Consider the following 17,248-nt stretch of genomic DNA (forward strand, 5'->3'; position numbering starts at 1 on the left):
GACAATGCAGATGTCTTACCGAAGAGAGAAACTCTGTGTCTCACCAGAGCAGCCATTTTACAGAAGATACTACGACAGGAGAGAAATCCAACAGAAAGAGAAGGAAATGCAGAGAAAGGGAATGAATTATGAAAATAAAGGTAAGAGAAAAGGAGAAATTACAGCACAGGTTCAAAAGAGAGACTTGAGAGGATGAATAGAGATAAAAGTGGCTACAGCCGACTAACTAAAGTGAGGCGTAACAATATACTTAATACGATGTGACCGAGAGTTACCTGGCAATCATCTCTTTCTCCTTGTTAGAGGAATGTCCTCCACTACCCAGGACTTTGGCCGGTGTGGACAGGAAGTACAGACAGTGGTTTTTAAAGTACTGGTTGATCAGGGGCAACAAGATCTGAGACAAACACAGTTCATCATCACATATATTGTTATACCCCTGCAGTAAACATGCAACAGCTGAATCAAATGTCATCTGTCCTCCCCTCGACACGGGCCTGTTTCAAAGTGATTCTGCTCTCACCTTGGCAAAGAATTTGATCTCCTGCTCATGAGGCGACTTCTCCACTCTACCACTGCTCACCACAGCCTCTGGAAAAACACACAAGACAACATTTTGGAGTGTTGTTAACAAGTGAAATGTCAACACTGACATTAACTGAGCACTATTTCATTGGTTATTATCATCCACCCTCCTCCCAGAGCCCACTCTACCAAGATGAGCTATGAACTCTTGGGCGATCTCCATCCACTTCAACAGCTTCTGCAGGAAACCATAGGCAAAGCGCTTCTCGATAGATGAGATGTCTGACTCCATGTCTTTCATTCCCCTAGAGAAAGCATTAAAAAGCATGACTTGTTAATACATATTCAGTTGCTTCTATAACGTCAATGACTTCTATCACGTCAATGACTCTCCTTTTACCTGGTGACTGCAAATCCATTGAGTTGAAGAAATTTGAGAAGCTCATGAGCCTTTTCCCTGTCTCGTGCCTTCTCCTTTGCTGTCAGGGTGTCATAGGGCACAAGCAAAGGGTGGGCGCCTCCTCCTACACACAGTCAAAACACACACAGTTGCCATTTACGTTGCTAAAAGCAAAAGGTGACTGGTAACTCCGTAGTCTATATCCCCCCCCCCCCAGAACAGAATGACCTCTGACCTTTGGACTGCAGCTCCATCTTCTTCTTTCGACCCCAGGTGTTGTGATAGTTCTCTGCAAGTTGTTCTGCCATTGACTGGGCAAATGAGAAATTAAAAGAAGTGAAAAACATGGTCAAATAACAACGTGTGAAGCAAATAAGACGGGCGGTCCAAACTTCAGTGTCATCATACCTGCAGCTCTCTTGACAGTGCCGTGTGGGATATTTCAATTGGTTGGGGACTGTAGCCATGGCTGGGGTCATATGTTGCCTGAAATATACATACTTGTGTTCGTAACATTCATTAAGACTTTTCATCATCTCTGTCTGATCTGAAGAACGGTTATTCATCCTTTTTTGATCTTCCCACTTCTCTGTACCTGCGCAGTCTGAGAGATCTTCCGAGCTGCCTTCTTCTGCTCAGTCTTGGCTTCATCTCCTTCCCTCGTTTGATCCAGAGTCCACTCCCATGCAATCATGGCCTTCATGGACTCTTTGATGGGCCAACGGTAGATCTCCTTGTCCTATAAGGGAAGAGATCGTTTCAGACTGAGGGCATCAGTGAGCAGCAACATAAAGACCTGCGGTGGTTGACAGAAATCACTATGCATTGCGGAAGAAAATGATCAACTGTGCCTCTTACCTTCTCGGAGAATGTTTTGTACGGTCGGAGCATGGGGTGAGTTTTTGAATTTTCATCCAACATCTCTCCATACGTCCAGTTATTCTGAATCTGCAGGTGAACAGACATGCAGCAAATTACTTCAGTTACACAGTGCAACTGATGTTGATACACAAACACTTCAAGTTGATATTTTTACTGACCTTTTCAAAAGCCCACTTGTCATGTGTGTACTCAGCGTATCTGTTGATGAAGCCATCCAATCTCTCAGGGATGATAGTACTAGAATACAAAACATAGTAGACTTCAGTACGCCATAGTCATAACTTACTATACAGTAGCTAAAATCAGAGGATATTGCGTAATATTTATGAAAATATCAACACTATCCGTTGATACTGTGTCTTATCTATTTAAGCTATAAAGGCCCGAGGAGGTGTGGTATATGGCCAATATACCACGGCTAAGGGCTGTTCTTACCCATGACGCAACACGGAGTGCCTGGACACAGCCCTTAGACGTGGTATATTGGCCATACATCACAAACCCCCCGAAGAGCCTTATTGCTATTATAAACTGGTTACCAACGCAATTAGAGCAGTAAAACAAATGTTTCGTCATACCCGTGGTATACGGTCTGATATACCATGGCCTTCAGCCAATCAGCATTCAGGGCTCAAACCACCCAGTTTATAAATAGTTTTAGAGTATTCTCTTATTGGTTTACTGCCTTCTCACTTTGTGGTCTCCACTGGTTTGGGATCAAAGTTTCCCTCTGCATCCACCAAAGCTTTCTTCTCAGTCTTGGAGGAGTAGCTGGCATCTACATAATCTGGAGGGATGGCCCCAGCAATGGCGCATATGCACGGCATGGCAATTTTGAACAGCTCAGCATCAAATTTCTGAAACCAGAACCAGAGGACATGGCAACAACAAAAAAATCTACAATGATATACCATATCAACGTTTTCTTATTGGAGGCAAACATTTCCTAGGTTTCTATGCAGCTGACAGAGCAGTGTAATAGTGTAACCTTGTGGGCCAGGGACTCAAAGATGCCCCAGAAGAGTTTGCGGGTGAGATGCAGCTCCTCCTCTGACGACACTCCAAAGTTGCCCCAGCCGTTGGGCAGGCAATAGTACTTCCAACAACGCTCATAGTGATTGGTCAAAAGCTGCAGCCAACAAAATAAGAGGATGAAATCAGCTTAATCTGGCATACTAACATCTGGATGATAAATTCATTGACTATGTTGACGTGGCCATCTTCATTTATTTGTTTTGTTTCTATAACGTTTTGATTGTCCAATGACAGGTTACGACATGTCCATACCTTGAGTGGCATTTTGGCATATTCATTGAGAATTGGCACGTCAAATACCAGCCTTCTCAACAGGTGTTGTAACATGGATGGCCGCAGATTCCTAAGAAATAGAGGCAAATAAATAAGCACATGTAAATAATCTGAATAAATAATAATAAATAAATAAATGCATCAAGGTTAAACAACTCACTAAAAGTTCACTGTACAAATAGTTTACGGAAGAGGACATCCCAATGTCAAGGAGACATTAACATTAACTTATAGGGGAAACAAAGAAAGAAATTCCACTTACGCAATGCAGAAAGACAGATTTTAGATAACGACAGTTAGAAGGTGAACCGTGCCAGGGTAATAAGTCCAACTCACTTGCACAAAGCCATGAGACACTCCTCTATAACATCTCTCTGGGCCTTAGTGAAGGCTCGTCCGCGGGACAGCCGGTAGATGGTGTGCAGCATGGAGTCGATCATGATGGCCCGGTGGTCAGTGCCAGCGAACAAAAAGGCACACTTGGTGATGAGGGGCAGCACGGCCAGAGAGAGGTAGCGGTTCAGAGCCAGGGCCATCTCTGTGGTGCAGAAAGCCGCCTAGTGGGGAGAAATCCATTTAAACGGTCACATTCTCTGCATTCAAAAGACCACACACTACCTATTCAATACAAAGCAAGTGTTTATATGACACCTAAATCAAAAAGGAACATAAGAGCAGACAAAGTGAATGCCTTATGTAGTGTATATGAGTAGTGAGATAGAGAGAGGATGACTCACTGTGTCCAGAGAAGCAGCTGCCCTCATGTCAGGCAGGAAGCCTACCTCCAGCACGTGAAGCAGGAAGTCTTGGTTGTCAATACCATACACTCTGTCAAGGAACAGCACCATGGGAGCCTTGTGGTCCGGCACAAAACTGGAAGACATCTTGGGTTCAATGACGCTGTTATCTAGACGTCACAAAAAGACAGAGGGAATTTGAAGAGGAGAATAATGTTAGGATTCACATTATTTAACGATTCTGACTAATTACAGATATAAAATGGAATATATTGTGATCAAACTAAACTGAAACCCTCTTTAGTTCCATTTCCTCATCAATATTCTCCTTCCTTGAGCCAGCACAAGAGTTCATTGAATACAAATGGTTTTGCCTCTGACTCACCTTTTCCAAAGTCTGGTATCTGGACAGACAGACTGATGACTCCCACCAGGTCCTCCATAGGCACCAGGGACCTCAGGATGGCCCTGATCCTCAGAGCCTCGCCCTTCCCAGCCTGGATCAACTGCGGGGCAAACAAAAAATAGCAACGTCTTAGAATGAACCGCAGCAGCTTGCCATCTCCATTCCTTAACCCTTGGCTTCTCTCTGAATGTTTTCCAATGCTCAGTACTCACATGCATCTCTGGAGCGCAGCGTCCCAGCAAGTCAATGAGAGCTGAGTAGAAGGACATGATGGCATTCCCCAGGTGAACCTTGTTCTCCTCATGCTGCTCCTCCCCACCAGGGAACCTACCAGTGAAAAGGAAGAATCAACAAAACGTGTCAAAGGAGAACGTGTTCTCATCTACTACACTAGTAAATACTGTAGATATTCAATCAGTCCCTCAGTGGTTTGGCTCTTACATGCCGGGGAAGCGCCTGTCTTTCTTCACAGTGGGGCCGTCCCTGGCAGGATCTTCAGAGATCTTGATGGCCTCCTCTATAGCAGCCAGCAGGCCGTTCCCACCCTCTCCTCTCAGGGCCGGGCCAAAACACTCTGGCCGACGGATCAGAAGACGCACCACCACGTTGGCATTCTCCTCTACGCTCTCTCCTACAGGGGGGGCATAGAGCCAAACCACGCTCAGTGATGAAAGGTAAACAGAAAGACATCATCCCAACAGTAGTGTATTCCATTACGAGGTCCACAAACACAGACCATTGACGAAGACAGCGAAGCGGAGGAAGTCCAGGTATTTCTCCCCGCCACACGGGTTCCAGCCAATGTCAGGGTAACCCTTAGCCAGGAGCTGGGGACAGCTCTGGAGCCCACAGCCTGCGAGGTACTTCACCACCTGGGAGGAAAAACACAGGACAAAATAGACAGAAAGAAAGATGACCAATGTGCTATACACGGCTGCATCAGAGAAACTGCACGTGTTTGTTGAGGCTGTCCAACCTTCTCCAGGTCTTGTTCCTGTAGAGCCAGAGCCAGCTCATTGTTGTCAATGCAGGATGCTGCAGCCACATCTAGAGGGGTGGAGCCACGCATTCCTGAAAGACATCCATGACATGTTCAGTCCCAACACACAGCAAAACTACTCTGCCTTTAGAGGGATTGTGTCAACCTAACCTTATAAGAATACAAACTTGTATTGGCAGAAGATTTTTGATTTAACCCTTATTTTACCAGGTAAGTTGACTGAGAACACATTCTCATTTACAGCAACGATTTGGGTAATAGTTACAAGTGAGAGGAGGGGGGGATGAATGAGCCAATTGGAAGATATCAATGTCCCTCACCAAGGCCAATGCCACTGTTCTGTAGCAGGTAGCTGAGGTGGTCGAACATGGAACGCTGGTTCTGGCGACTGATACGACAGAAGTAGCACAGGAAACGACAGCAGTTGGTGACCATGCGAGGGAATCTGATCTCCTGCGGAGGAACACATGCAAGGGGAATCCACTGACTACGGTGTAATAACATTTAACGCATTCCCATGTTCAGCCAAGCATTGATCCTGTTGTTATGAGCCATGTAACCACTTTACCTTGGAGTCGCCACCACCCAGCACGTTGACCATCACCTCCATGACAGTCTCGTGCATGCCCAGGGCTCGCATCAGGTTGGGGTGCTGATAAAACACTTTGTTGCTCATGATGTTTCTGATGGAGAGAGAAGGCTCATGTTGACTCTCAGTTCCTCCAGTTGATCCTCAATCCATCCAGTTCTCTGTATAGTCAATTATTTTACTGGTCTACTGTGTACTACTGACCCGATGCTCTGGATCATGAGTCTCTCCTCCTCGGGGCCCATCTGGACGATGAGCAGCGAGCGGATCTGTCCCAGGCACTCCAGCAGGTCCATGGTATCCTTTATGGAGATGGCGTTGATGGTGTAGGCCTTGGGCAGGGCCCGGATCAGCTCCCCCAGCCCGTCATACTGACGGTGCAGCAGGCTGAACATCAGACGCACCAGCTCAGGGTTCTGGATGAACGATTCCTGGGCCCAGTGGATCATAGTGTGGGAGATGAGCTCCTGGAGAGTACCTGGAGGAGAGAGAGGGGAGGTTATAAACAAGAGGCATCACTTGATTGATTGATTGTTGAAACCGAATGAAATTATCCCATGACTCGACTGACATTTACATTTTGTAATGTTGTCTCCAGCTGGAGCAGCCTACTGCTTTTAAAGGTGCAATACGCAGGAATCGCTATGCCATTTGCTGGTTGCTAAAATTCTAATAGTTTGCCAAATGTCAGTTTATGTGACACAAAACAAGCACTCAGAGTCTAGAGAATCATTGTAAACCACTGTGAAATATCTTTTCAATAACCTATTTTTTTTTTGCAGCTGTTTGAAGCTAGTGTACAAAATCAAAAGTAATAGACGCAAAAACTAAACTTACAGTTGAAGTCGGAAGTTTACATACACCTTAGCCAAATACATTTAAACTCCTGACATTTAATCCTAGTAAAAATTCCCTGTCTTAGGTCAGTTAGGATCACCACTTTATATTAAGAATGTGAAATGTAAGAATAATAGTAGAGAGAATGATTTATTTCAGCTTTTATTTCTTTCAACACATTCTCAGTGGGTCAGAAGTTTACATACACTCAATTACCATTTGGTAGCATTGCCTTTAAATAGTTTCACTTGGGTCAAACGTTTCAGGTAGCCTTCCACAAGCTTCCCACAATAAGTTGGGTGAATTTTGGCCCATTCCTCCTGACAGAGCTGGTGTAACTGAGTCAGGTTTTTAGGGCTCCTTGCTCGCACACGCTTTTTCAGTTCTGCCCACAAATTTTCTATAGGATTGAGGTCTGGGCTTTATGATGGACACTCCAATACATTGACTTTGTTGTCCTTAAGGCATTTTGCCACAAATTTGGAAGTATGCTTGGGGTCATTGTCCATTTGGAAGACCCATTTGCGACCAAGCTTTAACTTCCTGGCTGATGTCTTGAGATGTTGCTTCAATATATCCACATCATTTTCCTGCCATCTATTTTGTGAAGTGCACCAGTCCCTCCTGCAGCTAAGCACCCCCACAACATGATGCTGTCACCCTGGTGCTTCACAGTTGGGATGATGTTCTTTGGCTTGCAAGACTCCCCCCTTTTCCTCCAAACATAACAATGGTCATTATGGCCAAACAGATCTATTTTTGTTTCATCAGATCAGAGGACATTTCTCCAAAAAGTACAATATTTGTCCCCATGTGGATATTTGTCCCCATTGAAGGTCAGTGTGTCTACTGCGTCACTTCCTGTTGAATCTGCAGACGTGTTGCTGTGCGTTTTGTTGCTGTGCGTTTTGCTGCCAACTTTACTTTGCTAGCTGACAACTTTACGTTTTTTTGTTTTGTTTTTGTTTTTAATTACCGTTTATATTTTTAGTTTTTTCCATCGCAACTTTTTTCCCTCATTCAACTTTTTCACTCCGGACGCTTTATCTGGACATGGTTCGTCAACACCTTCAACAGCCGAAGCTAAGTAGTAACATTAACATGATGTCTTCTAATTGCAGTCGCTGTACTCATAATATACAGGAGAACGATCGCCTTACGGCGAGAATAGCTGTGCTACAAGCCCAGCTTCAGACGCAATCGTTAGGCAAGGGTAATTTCAGTGTAGGAAAGGAAGAAACAGCGTCTGTGCCACCAGTAAGTACAGATAGTAACGTTAGTATAAATCCCCCCGCACAGTCCCCGCAGCCGGACAACTTTCTCATGGCTTCTGGAGGGAAATGCTGTTGGAATGCTCAACCGGTGTCGCTCATTCAGCCGACAGAAACTTTCAACCGGTTCTCCCCATTATGTAGCGAGTCGGAGTCTGAGTCTGAGTCTTCTCTTGTCTCTACTCCTCCCGTTACGGGGTCTGAGACGCCGAAGGCTCCCACCATTAGCTCTGACAAATTGAAAACCCTAGTCATTGGCGACTCCATTACCCGCAGTATTAGACTTAAAGCGAATCACCCAGCGATCATACACTGTTTACCAGGGGGCAGGGCTACCGACGTTAAGGCTAATCTAAAGATGGTGCTGGCTAAAGCTAAATCTGGCGAGTGTAGAGAGTATAGAGATATTGTTATCCACGTCGGCACCAACGATGTTAGGATGAAACAGTCAGAGGTCACCAAGTGCAACATAGCTTCAGCGTGTAAATCAGCTAGAAAGATGTGTCGGCATCGAGTAATTGTCTCTGGCCCCCTCCCAGTTAGGGGGAGTGACGAGCTCTACAGCAGAGTCTCAGCACTCAATCGCTGGTTGAAAACTGTTTTCTGCCCCTCCCAAAAGATAGAATTTGTAGATAATTGGCCCTCTTTCTGGGACTCACCCACAAACAGGACCAAGCCTGACCTGCTGAGGAGTGACGGACTCCATCCTAGCTGGAGGGGTGCTCTCATCTTATCTACCAACATAGATAGGGCTCTAACTCCTCTAGCCCCACAATGAAATAGGGTGCAGGCCAGGCAGCAGGCTGTTAGCCAACCTGCCAGCTTAGTGGAGTCTGCCAATAGCACAGTCAGTGTAGTCAGCTCAGCCATACCCATTGAGACTGTGTCTGTGCCTCGACCTAGGTTGGGCAAAACTAAACATGGCGGTGTTCGCCTTAGCAATCTTATTAGGATAAAGACCTCCTCCATTCCTGCCATTATTGAAAGAGATCGTGATACCTCACATCTCAAAATAGGGTTACTTAATGTTAGATCCCTCACTTCAAAGGCAGTCATAGTCAATGAACTAATCACTGATCATAATCTTGATGTGATTGGCCTGACTGAAACATGGCTTAAGCCTGATGAATTTACTGTGTTAAATGAGGCCTCACCTCCTGGTTACACTAGTGACCATATCCCCCGTGCATCCCGCAAAGGCGGAGGTGTTGCTAACATTTACGATAGCAAATTTCAATTTACAAAAAAAAAAATGGCGTTTTCGTCTTTTGAGCTTCTAGTCATGAAATCTATGCAGCCTACTCAATCACTTTTTATAGCTACTGTTTACAGGCCTCCTGGGCCATATACAGCGTTCCTCTCTGAGTTTCCTGAATTCCTATCAGACCTTGTAGTCATAGCAGATCATATTCTAATTTTTGGTGATTTTAATATTCACATGGAGAAGTCCACAGACCCACTCCAAAAGTCTTTCGGAGCCATTATCGACTCAGTGGGTTTTGTCCAACATGTCTCTGGACCTACTCACTGCCACAGTCATACTCTGGACCTAGTTTTGTCCCATGGAATAAATGTTGTAGATCTTAATGTTTTTCCACATAATCCTGGACTATCGGACCACCATTTTATTACGTTTGCAATTGCAACAAATAATCTGCTCAGACCCCAACCAAGGAGCATCAAAAGTCGTGCTATAAATTCTCAGACAACACAAAAATTCCTTGATGCCCTTCCAGACTCCTTCTGCCTACCCAAGGACGTCAGAGGACAAAAATCAGTTAACCACCTAACTGAGGAACTCAATTTAACCTTGCGCAATACCCTAGATGCAGTTGCACCCCTAAAAACGAAAAACATTTGTCATAAGAAACTAGCTCCCTGGTATACAGAAAATACCCGAGCTTTGAAGCAAGCTTCCAGGAAATTGGAACGGAAATGGCGCCACACCAAACTGGAAGTCTTCCGACTAGCTTGGAAAGACAGTACCGTGCAGTACCGAAGAGCCCTCACTGCTGCTCGATCATCCTACTTTTCCAACTTAATCGAGGAAAATAAGAACAATCCAAAATTTATTTTTGATACTGTAGCGAAACTAACTAAAAAGCAGCATTCCCCAAGAGAGGATGGCTTTCACTTCAGCAGTAATAAATTCATGAACTTCTTTGAGGAAAAGATCATGACCATTAGAAAGCAAATTACGGACTCCTCTTTGAATCTGCGTATTCCTCCAGGGCTTAGCTGTCCTGGATCTGCACAGCTCTGCGAGGGCCTGGGATCGGGAGAGACACTTAAGTGTTTTAGTACTATATCTCTTGACACAATGATGAAAATAATCATGGCCTCTAAACCTTCAAGCTGCATACTGGATCCTATTCCTACTAAACTGCTGAAGGAGCTGCTTCCTGTGCTTGGCCCTCCTATGTTGAACATAATAAACAGCTCTCTATCCACCGGATGTGTACCAAACTCACTAAAAGTGGCAGTGATAAAGCCTCTCTTGAAAAAGCCAAACCTTGACCCGGAAAATATAAAAAACTATCGGCCTATATCGAATCTTCCATTCCTCTCAAAGATTTTAGAAAAAGCTGTTGCGCAGCAACTCACTGCCTTTCTGAAGACAAATAATGTATACGAAATGCTTCAGTCTGGTTTTAGACCCCATCATAGCACTGAGACTGCACTTGTGAAGGTGGTAAATGACCTTTTAATGGCGTCAGACCGAGGCTCTGCATCTGTCCTCGTGCTACTAGACCTTAGTGCTGCCTTTGACACCATCGATCACCACATTCTTTTGGAGAGACTGGAAACCCAAATTGGTCTACACGGACAAGTTCTGGCCTGGTTTAGATCTTACCTGTCGGAAAGATATCAGTTTGTCTCTGTGAATGGTCTGTCCTCTGACAAATCAACTGTACATTTCGGTGTTCCTCAAGGTTCCGTTTTAGGACCACTATTGTTTTCACTATATATTTTACCTCTTGGGGATGTTATTCGAAAACATAATGTTAACTTTCACTGCTATGCAGATGACACACAGCTGTACATTTCAATGAAACATGGTGAAGCCCCAAAATTGCCCTCGCTAGAAGCCTGTGTTTCAGACATAAGGAAGTGGATGGCTGAAAACTTTCTACTTTTAAACTCGGACAAAACAGAGATGCTTGTTCTAGGTCCCAAGAAACAAAGAGATCTTCTGTTAAATCTGACAATTCATCTTGATGGTTGTAAAGTCGTCTCAAATAAAACTGTGAAGGACCTCGGCGTTACTCTTGACCCTGATCTCTCTTTTGACGAACATATCAAGACTGTTTCAAGGACAGCTTTTTTCCATCTACGTAACATTGCAAAAATCAGAAATTTTCTGTCCAAAAAAGATGCAGAAAAATTAATCCATGCATTTGTTACTTCTAGGTTAGACTACTGCAATGCTCTACTTTCCGGCTACCCGGATAAAGCACTAAATAAACTTCAGTTAGTGCTAAATACGGCTGCTAGAATCCTGACTAGAACCAAGAAATTTGATCATATTACTCCAGTGCTAGCTTCCCTACACTGGCTTCCTGTTAAGGCAAGGGCTGATTTCAAGGTTTTACTGTTAACCTATAAAGCGTTACATGGGCTTGCTCCTACCTATCTTTCCGAGTTGGTCCTGCCGTACATACCAATACGTACGCTACGGTCACAAGACGCAGGCCTCCTAATTGTCCCTAGAATTTCTAAGCAAACAGCGGGAGGCAGGGCTTTCTCCTATAGATCTCCATTTTTATGGAACAGTCTGCCTACCCATGTGAGAGACGCAGACTCGGTCTCAACCTTTAAGTCTTTACTGAAGACTTATCTCTTCAGTAGGTCATATGATTGAGTGTAGTCTGGCCCAGGAGTGTGAAGGTGAACGGAAAGGCTCTGGAGCAACGAACCGCCCTTGCTGTCTCTGCCAGGCCGGTTCCCCTCTCTCCACTGGGATTCTCTGCCTCTAACCCTGTTACAGGGGCTGAGTCACTGGCTTGCTGGTGCTCTTTCATGCCGTCCCTAGGAGGGGTGCGTCACTTGAGTGGGTTGAGTTACTGACGTGATCTTCCTGTCTGGGTTGGCGCCCCCCCTTGGTTTGTGCTGTGGTGGAGACCTTTGTGGGCTATACTCGGCCTTGTCTCAGGATTGTAAGTTGGTGGTTGAGGATTTCCCTCTAGTGGTGCGGGGGCTGTGCTTTGGCAAAGTGGGTGGGGTTATATCCTTCCTATTTGGCCCTGTCCGGGGGTTTCTTCGGATGGGGCCACAGTGTCTCCTGACCGCTCCTGTCTCAGCCTCCAGTATTTATGCTGCAGTAGTTTGTGTCGGGGGGCTAGGGTCAGTTGGTTACCTGGAGTACTTCTCCTGTCTTATCCAGTGTCCTGTGTGAATTTAAGTATGCTCTCTCTAATTCTCTCGTTCTCTCTTTCTCTCTGAGAACCTGAGCCCTAGGACCATACGTCAGGACTACCGGGCATGATGACACCTTGCTGTCCCCAGTCCGCCTGGCCTTGCTGCTATTCCAGTTTCAACTGTTCTGCCTGCGGTTACGGAACCCCTACCTGTCCCAGACCTGCTGTTTTCAACTCTTAATGATCGGCTATGAAAAGCCAACTGAGATTTATTCCTGATTATTATTTGACCATGCTTGTCATTTATGAACATTTTGAAAATCTTGGCTCTCTCTAATTTTCTCCTTCTCTCTTTCTTTCTCTCGGAGGACCTGAGCCCTAGGACCATACGTCGGGACTACCGGCCGTGGTGACTCCTTGCTGTCCCCAGTCCGCCTGGCCTTGCTGCTATTCCAGTTTCAACTGTTCTGCCTGCGGTTATGGAACCCCTACCTGTCCCAGACCTGCTGTTTTCAACTCTTAATGATCGGCTATGAAAAGCCAACTGAGATTTATTCCTGATTATTATTTGACCATGCTTGTCATTTATGGAAATTTTGAAAATCTTGGCTCTCTCTAATTTTCTCCTTCTCTCTTTCTTTCTCTCGGAGGACCTAGGCCCTAGGACCATGCGTCGGGACTGCCGCCCGTGGTGACTCCTTGCTGTCCCCAGTCCGCCTGGCCTTGCTGCTATTCCAGTTTCAGCTGTTCTGCCTGCGGTTATGGAACCGCCACCTGTCCCAGACCTGTTGTTTTTCAACTCTTGATGATCGGCTATGAAAAGCCAACTGAAAATTATTCATGATTATTATTTGACCATGCTTGTCACTTATGAACATTTTTGAACATCTTGGCATAGTTCTGTTATAATCTCCACCCGGCACAGCCAGAAGAGGACTGGCCACCCCTCATAGCCTGGTTCCTCTCTAGGTTTCTTCCTAGGTTTTGGCCTTTCTAGGGAGTTTTTCCTAGCCACCGTGCTTCTACACCTGCATTACTAGCTGTTTGGGGTTTTAGGCTGGGTGTCTGTACAGCACTTCGAGATATTAGCTGATGTACGAAGGGCTATATAAAATAAAATTGATTGAAAATTGATGTGCAGTTGCAAACCGTAGTCTGGCTTTTTTATGGTGGTTTTGGAGCAGTGGCTTCTTCCTTGCTGAGCGGCCTTTCAGGTTATGTCGATACAGGACTCGTTTTACTGTGGATATAGATACTGTCGTGTCTTTGGCATCATTAAACTGAAGATGAATCTTTATCAAGAATTCTCTGTAATTATTATTACGTGATTAAACTACTTAATCATGTAACTGTAATTAACTAGGAAGTCGGGGCACCAAGGAAAATATTCAGATTACAACGTTATAATTTTCCTAATATAACTTTCAGATATTTTAATATCTGATCACTTAGTCTTTTGATTAATGATTTATTCTTTACCTCACGTTAGTCTCATTCCAAACATCGTAAATTGCTGGTTATCTGCACGAACCCAGTCTTCACTATGAGTCATCCATACATCAATTGTCTTATTTATTTAATAACTAAGTACTCACAGAAATGCATAACTCAAACAAACAAAGTAGATATGGTTACAAATAAATGATAGGGGGATGTGCCCTAGTGGGCTAAACCGGCATGGCGGCTTGTTAGACAAAAGGGGAGTTGGGGTCAGCTGAGAAGGCACTACAGAGTTGATAATTATAACAATTGAAATGCTAATCCTTTGCACATGAACGCTCAGTCATTCGGGAATAATTGCAATCAATATATTTATGCTCAGTGTGTCGTCGGGATCTCTGTTGAAAAGTTTGTTTCTGTTGGAGAGTTTGTACGCCCTCTCTCTCTCTGTGTGGTGGTTAGAATGGAGAGTTCAGAGTGATTCATGTCGTTATAGAATAGAGGTTTCGGCGGTTGTTGGTCTTCGCGTCCAACGATACGAATTCCTAGCTGCAGACTAGTAATTAATATCAAAGACTTGTTCTTATTCTGTCGGTAACGATAGTCTAAGAGTTTAACCACGTGGGATGATTAAAAGATTCAGTAATCTACTTAAACCTTATTTCCCTCTATGATAGAGGTACTGGTCTCGTCTCAACCCTTAGCCCCCTCGAAATTGAGATAAGCTCGGTCTGATGATAGAAAACCCAGGTGGGGGTTTTATTCGGGACATAGCTGTCTAATGACACCAGGTTCTGTCTGTGCCCCTGGGGGCGTGCCAATGACTTAGTGAAACTTTTTAGGGAATTGGAGTTTCCTTCATTAAACAGTCCAAAATCACATTACACAATTTCACAAACAGTTCCATCCTCACTCGTTCATTTTATACAACAATTAGATGTGAGCCTCATAACTGAGACTATTGTATAAACAGCGTTATGGTAATGTGGCCGTATTGTCTCTCATGAGTTTCACAAAATTGTACCAAACGGACCAGTTCGTAGCTGGATTCTTCACCCATCTTTTATACATTCTCCAGAACATAAATACTGTTCGGACCTCCAGTTCTGTGAGGTGGAAGAAATTCCTTTGTTCTCTCTATACTGTCTGGCCATGAGGCAGAATCTTTCCTAGGAATTTACGACCTCTCTGACCACCGCAGCCTGGGTGTGGGAGACAGAGGTAGGGGGATGGTGCAGAGGTAGGGGGATGGTGCAGAGGGAGGGGGAAATAGTGCTCGCTGTACCCAAAGAGGGCAACGTCGTGACAATACTTTTGTACCTATGTCCTCCAGCATCTTCACAAGGTCCTTTGCTGTTGTTCTGGGATTGATTTGCACTTTTCGCACCAAAGTACGTTCATCTCTAGGAGACAGAACGCGTCTCCTTCCTGAGCGGTATGACAGCTGCGCGGTCCCATGGTGTTTATACTTGTGTACTATTGTTTGTACAGATGAACGTGGTACTTTCAGGCGTTTGGAAATTGCTCCCATGGATGAACCAGACTTGTGGAGGTCTACAACTTTTTTTCTGAGGTCTTGGCTGATTTCCCCATGATGTCAAGCAAAGAGGCACTGAGTTTGAAGGTAGGCCTTGAAATACATCCACAGGTACACCTCCAATTGACTCAAATTATGTCAATTAGCCTATCAGATGCTTCTAAAGCCATGATATAATTTTCTGGAATTTTCCAACCTATTTAAAGGCACAGTCAATTTAGTGTATATAGACTTCTGACCCACTGGAATTGTGATACAGTGAATTATAAGTGAAATAATCTGTCTGTAAACAATTGTTGGAAAAATGACTTGTGTCATGCACAAAGTAGATGCCCTAACCGACTTGCCAAAACTATAGTTTGTTAACAAGAAATTTGTGGAGTGGTTGAAAAACGAGTTTTAATGACTCCAACCTAAGTGTATGTAAACTTCCGACTTCAACTGTATGTGAATTTGGTCAGGTAGCGCAAAAAGTTACATTAATTCATTATCCAATAAACACAATCAATCAATCATTAAGATTGTCTTCTTGCATTGAATGTACATCTTTGGCTTGATTTTACTGTTTTTCAGTGGGACAAGTGATAAAGAGTGAGACTCACTGGGTTTGGTCTCTTCTACAGCTTCCGGCTCCTCCTCTACCTTCTTCTTGCGGAGGTGCCTCAACTTGTCCAATATTCTGAAGAGTCGTCCTTTGAGAGACATATCCAACTCCTCCTCCACCTCTTCCTCTTCAATGTGTACACCTGACAGTGACATGAGGGATGAAAGACCATTGACACTAGCTGCTCACCTCAAATTTAGGCTATATACATGTATACGTTCTAAGTTACATTTGGCGATATAGGTACTGAATGAGTTTGACTGACCGCAGTGAGCAAGTAGGTTCTTGTGAAAAGACAGCAGGGCATCGCGGACCTCGTCAGGCACAGGACACTCCTCATCCTCCGCAATGCTCTTAAAGTTCATCAGCATGTTGACCTGCAGGTGAAAAACAACACGTTGTTGTCACCGTTCATGTATTGTTAAAAGTGGGACAGTACACACAGGCTGAAGGTACCTGCTCCTGCGGTGGGGAGCGGAACTCGCGGGTCTTGCGGGCAGTCTCGGCAGCGCTCATGGTGAACGCCAGCATGAGCTCGTTGTAGCGGGCTCTCTGGTTGGCCTGCACCTGGCTCACAAACTGGTCTGAGAAGGCTATGATGGCCTCCACCCTGTGGCGCAACTCACAGTCACAGAAATACTGAAGCAGAGTGCACATCTGACAGACAGAAAGGAAAAGACATGAGATGTAGAAATATTGATTAGTATAAATCGGTCAAACTTTGGAGGATTTTGAAAGTTACAGTGAAGTGATAAGAGACACACACCAACCTGTAGCTTGACAGACTCTGGCAGCTTCATGTGCAGTAATCCCTCTTCCAGACCTACTTGTTCGTCTGCCTCTCCAGGCGTCGCCTCCTTCTCCGTCTCCTCAGCACCTTTCTCTCCATCCACTTTCTCTCCGTCCTCCTCTTCCTCTTTTTCTACCAGCTCCTCCAGCTCTGCCTCCAGTTCCTCATCTTCCTCACCCATCCCCTCGTCCTCCATTTCTGTTTCATGTCCGCTCTCCACTGCTCCCTCCTCTTCTTCCTTCACCTCCTCCCCCCCTTCTTTGAGCGCCAGCGTTTGGCTCCCCGCGCCCTTGGCTGTGGCTTCTGCTTCTTCTGCAGCAGCCTCTGCCTCTCCACTGAACACCGTGGGCTCTATCATCTTCAGGATGTGCTTGACATCTTCATTCTCGAACACGCCCATGATGAGCAGGGTGCTGATGAGCTTGAGGATGGGGACAAAGTGGAACTCAACACTGCCTCCTACAGGATCCCTCATGGCCTGACCACCGTCTTGTACAGCTTCTGTCAGCATGGTCAGGGCCTTCGCCTTCAGCACCTACAGGAGAAAGAGAGACATTAATCACC

At 45.0% G+C, this 17,248-nt stretch overlaps 1 protein-coding gene across 2 annotated transcripts in view; it reads right to left on the reverse strand.

Moving 5' to 3' along the window:
• LOC139537028 (ryanodine receptor 1-like) overlaps positions 1-17,248 on the reverse strand; it is a 76,368-nt gene that overhangs the window by 35,418 nt on the left and 23,702 nt on the right. For both annotated transcript variants that reach the window (XM_071337833.1, XM_071337832.1), the window contains exons 37-63: positions 16,665-17,219; positions 16,351-16,551; positions 16,160-16,271; positions 15,893-16,036; positions 6,052-6,325; positions 5,827-5,941; positions 5,579-5,711; positions 5,235-5,329; positions 4,995-5,130; positions 4,700-4,889; positions 4,471-4,585; positions 4,238-4,358; positions 3,853-4,022; positions 3,452-3,672; positions 3,095-3,185; positions 2,796-2,936; positions 2,501-2,664; positions 1,966-2,044; positions 1,784-1,873; positions 1,521-1,664; positions 1,334-1,411; positions 1,161-1,236; positions 926-1,049; positions 715-830; positions 524-591; positions 276-397; positions 20-69 (exon numbers count right to left, since the gene is read on the reverse strand). In XM_071337833.1, coding sequence (XP_071193934.1) covers positions 20-69; positions 276-397; positions 524-591; positions 715-830; positions 926-1,049; positions 1,161-1,236; positions 1,334-1,411; positions 1,521-1,664; positions 1,784-1,873; positions 1,966-2,044; positions 2,501-2,664; positions 2,796-2,936; positions 3,095-3,185; positions 3,452-3,672; positions 3,853-4,022; positions 4,238-4,358; positions 4,471-4,585; positions 4,700-4,889; positions 4,995-5,130; positions 5,235-5,329; positions 5,579-5,711; positions 5,827-5,941; positions 6,052-6,325; positions 15,893-16,036; positions 16,160-16,271; positions 16,351-16,551; positions 16,665-17,219 — 3,925 coding nt within the window. The remainder of the gene's footprint in view (positions 1-19; positions 70-275; positions 398-523; positions 592-714; positions 831-925; positions 1,050-1,160; positions 1,237-1,333; positions 1,412-1,520; positions 1,665-1,783; positions 1,874-1,965; positions 2,045-2,500; positions 2,665-2,795; positions 2,937-3,094; positions 3,186-3,451; positions 3,673-3,852; positions 4,023-4,237; positions 4,359-4,470; positions 4,586-4,699; positions 4,890-4,994; positions 5,131-5,234; positions 5,330-5,578; positions 5,712-5,826; positions 5,942-6,051; positions 6,326-15,892; positions 16,037-16,159; positions 16,272-16,350; positions 16,552-16,664; positions 17,220-17,248) is intronic.

This window comes from Salvelinus alpinus, chromosome 13 (assembly GCF_045679555.1).
Source record: "Salvelinus alpinus chromosome 13, SLU_Salpinus.1, whole genome shotgun sequence".
Taxonomy (NCBI): domain Eukaryota; kingdom Metazoa; phylum Chordata; class Actinopteri; order Salmoniformes; family Salmonidae; genus Salvelinus; species Salvelinus alpinus.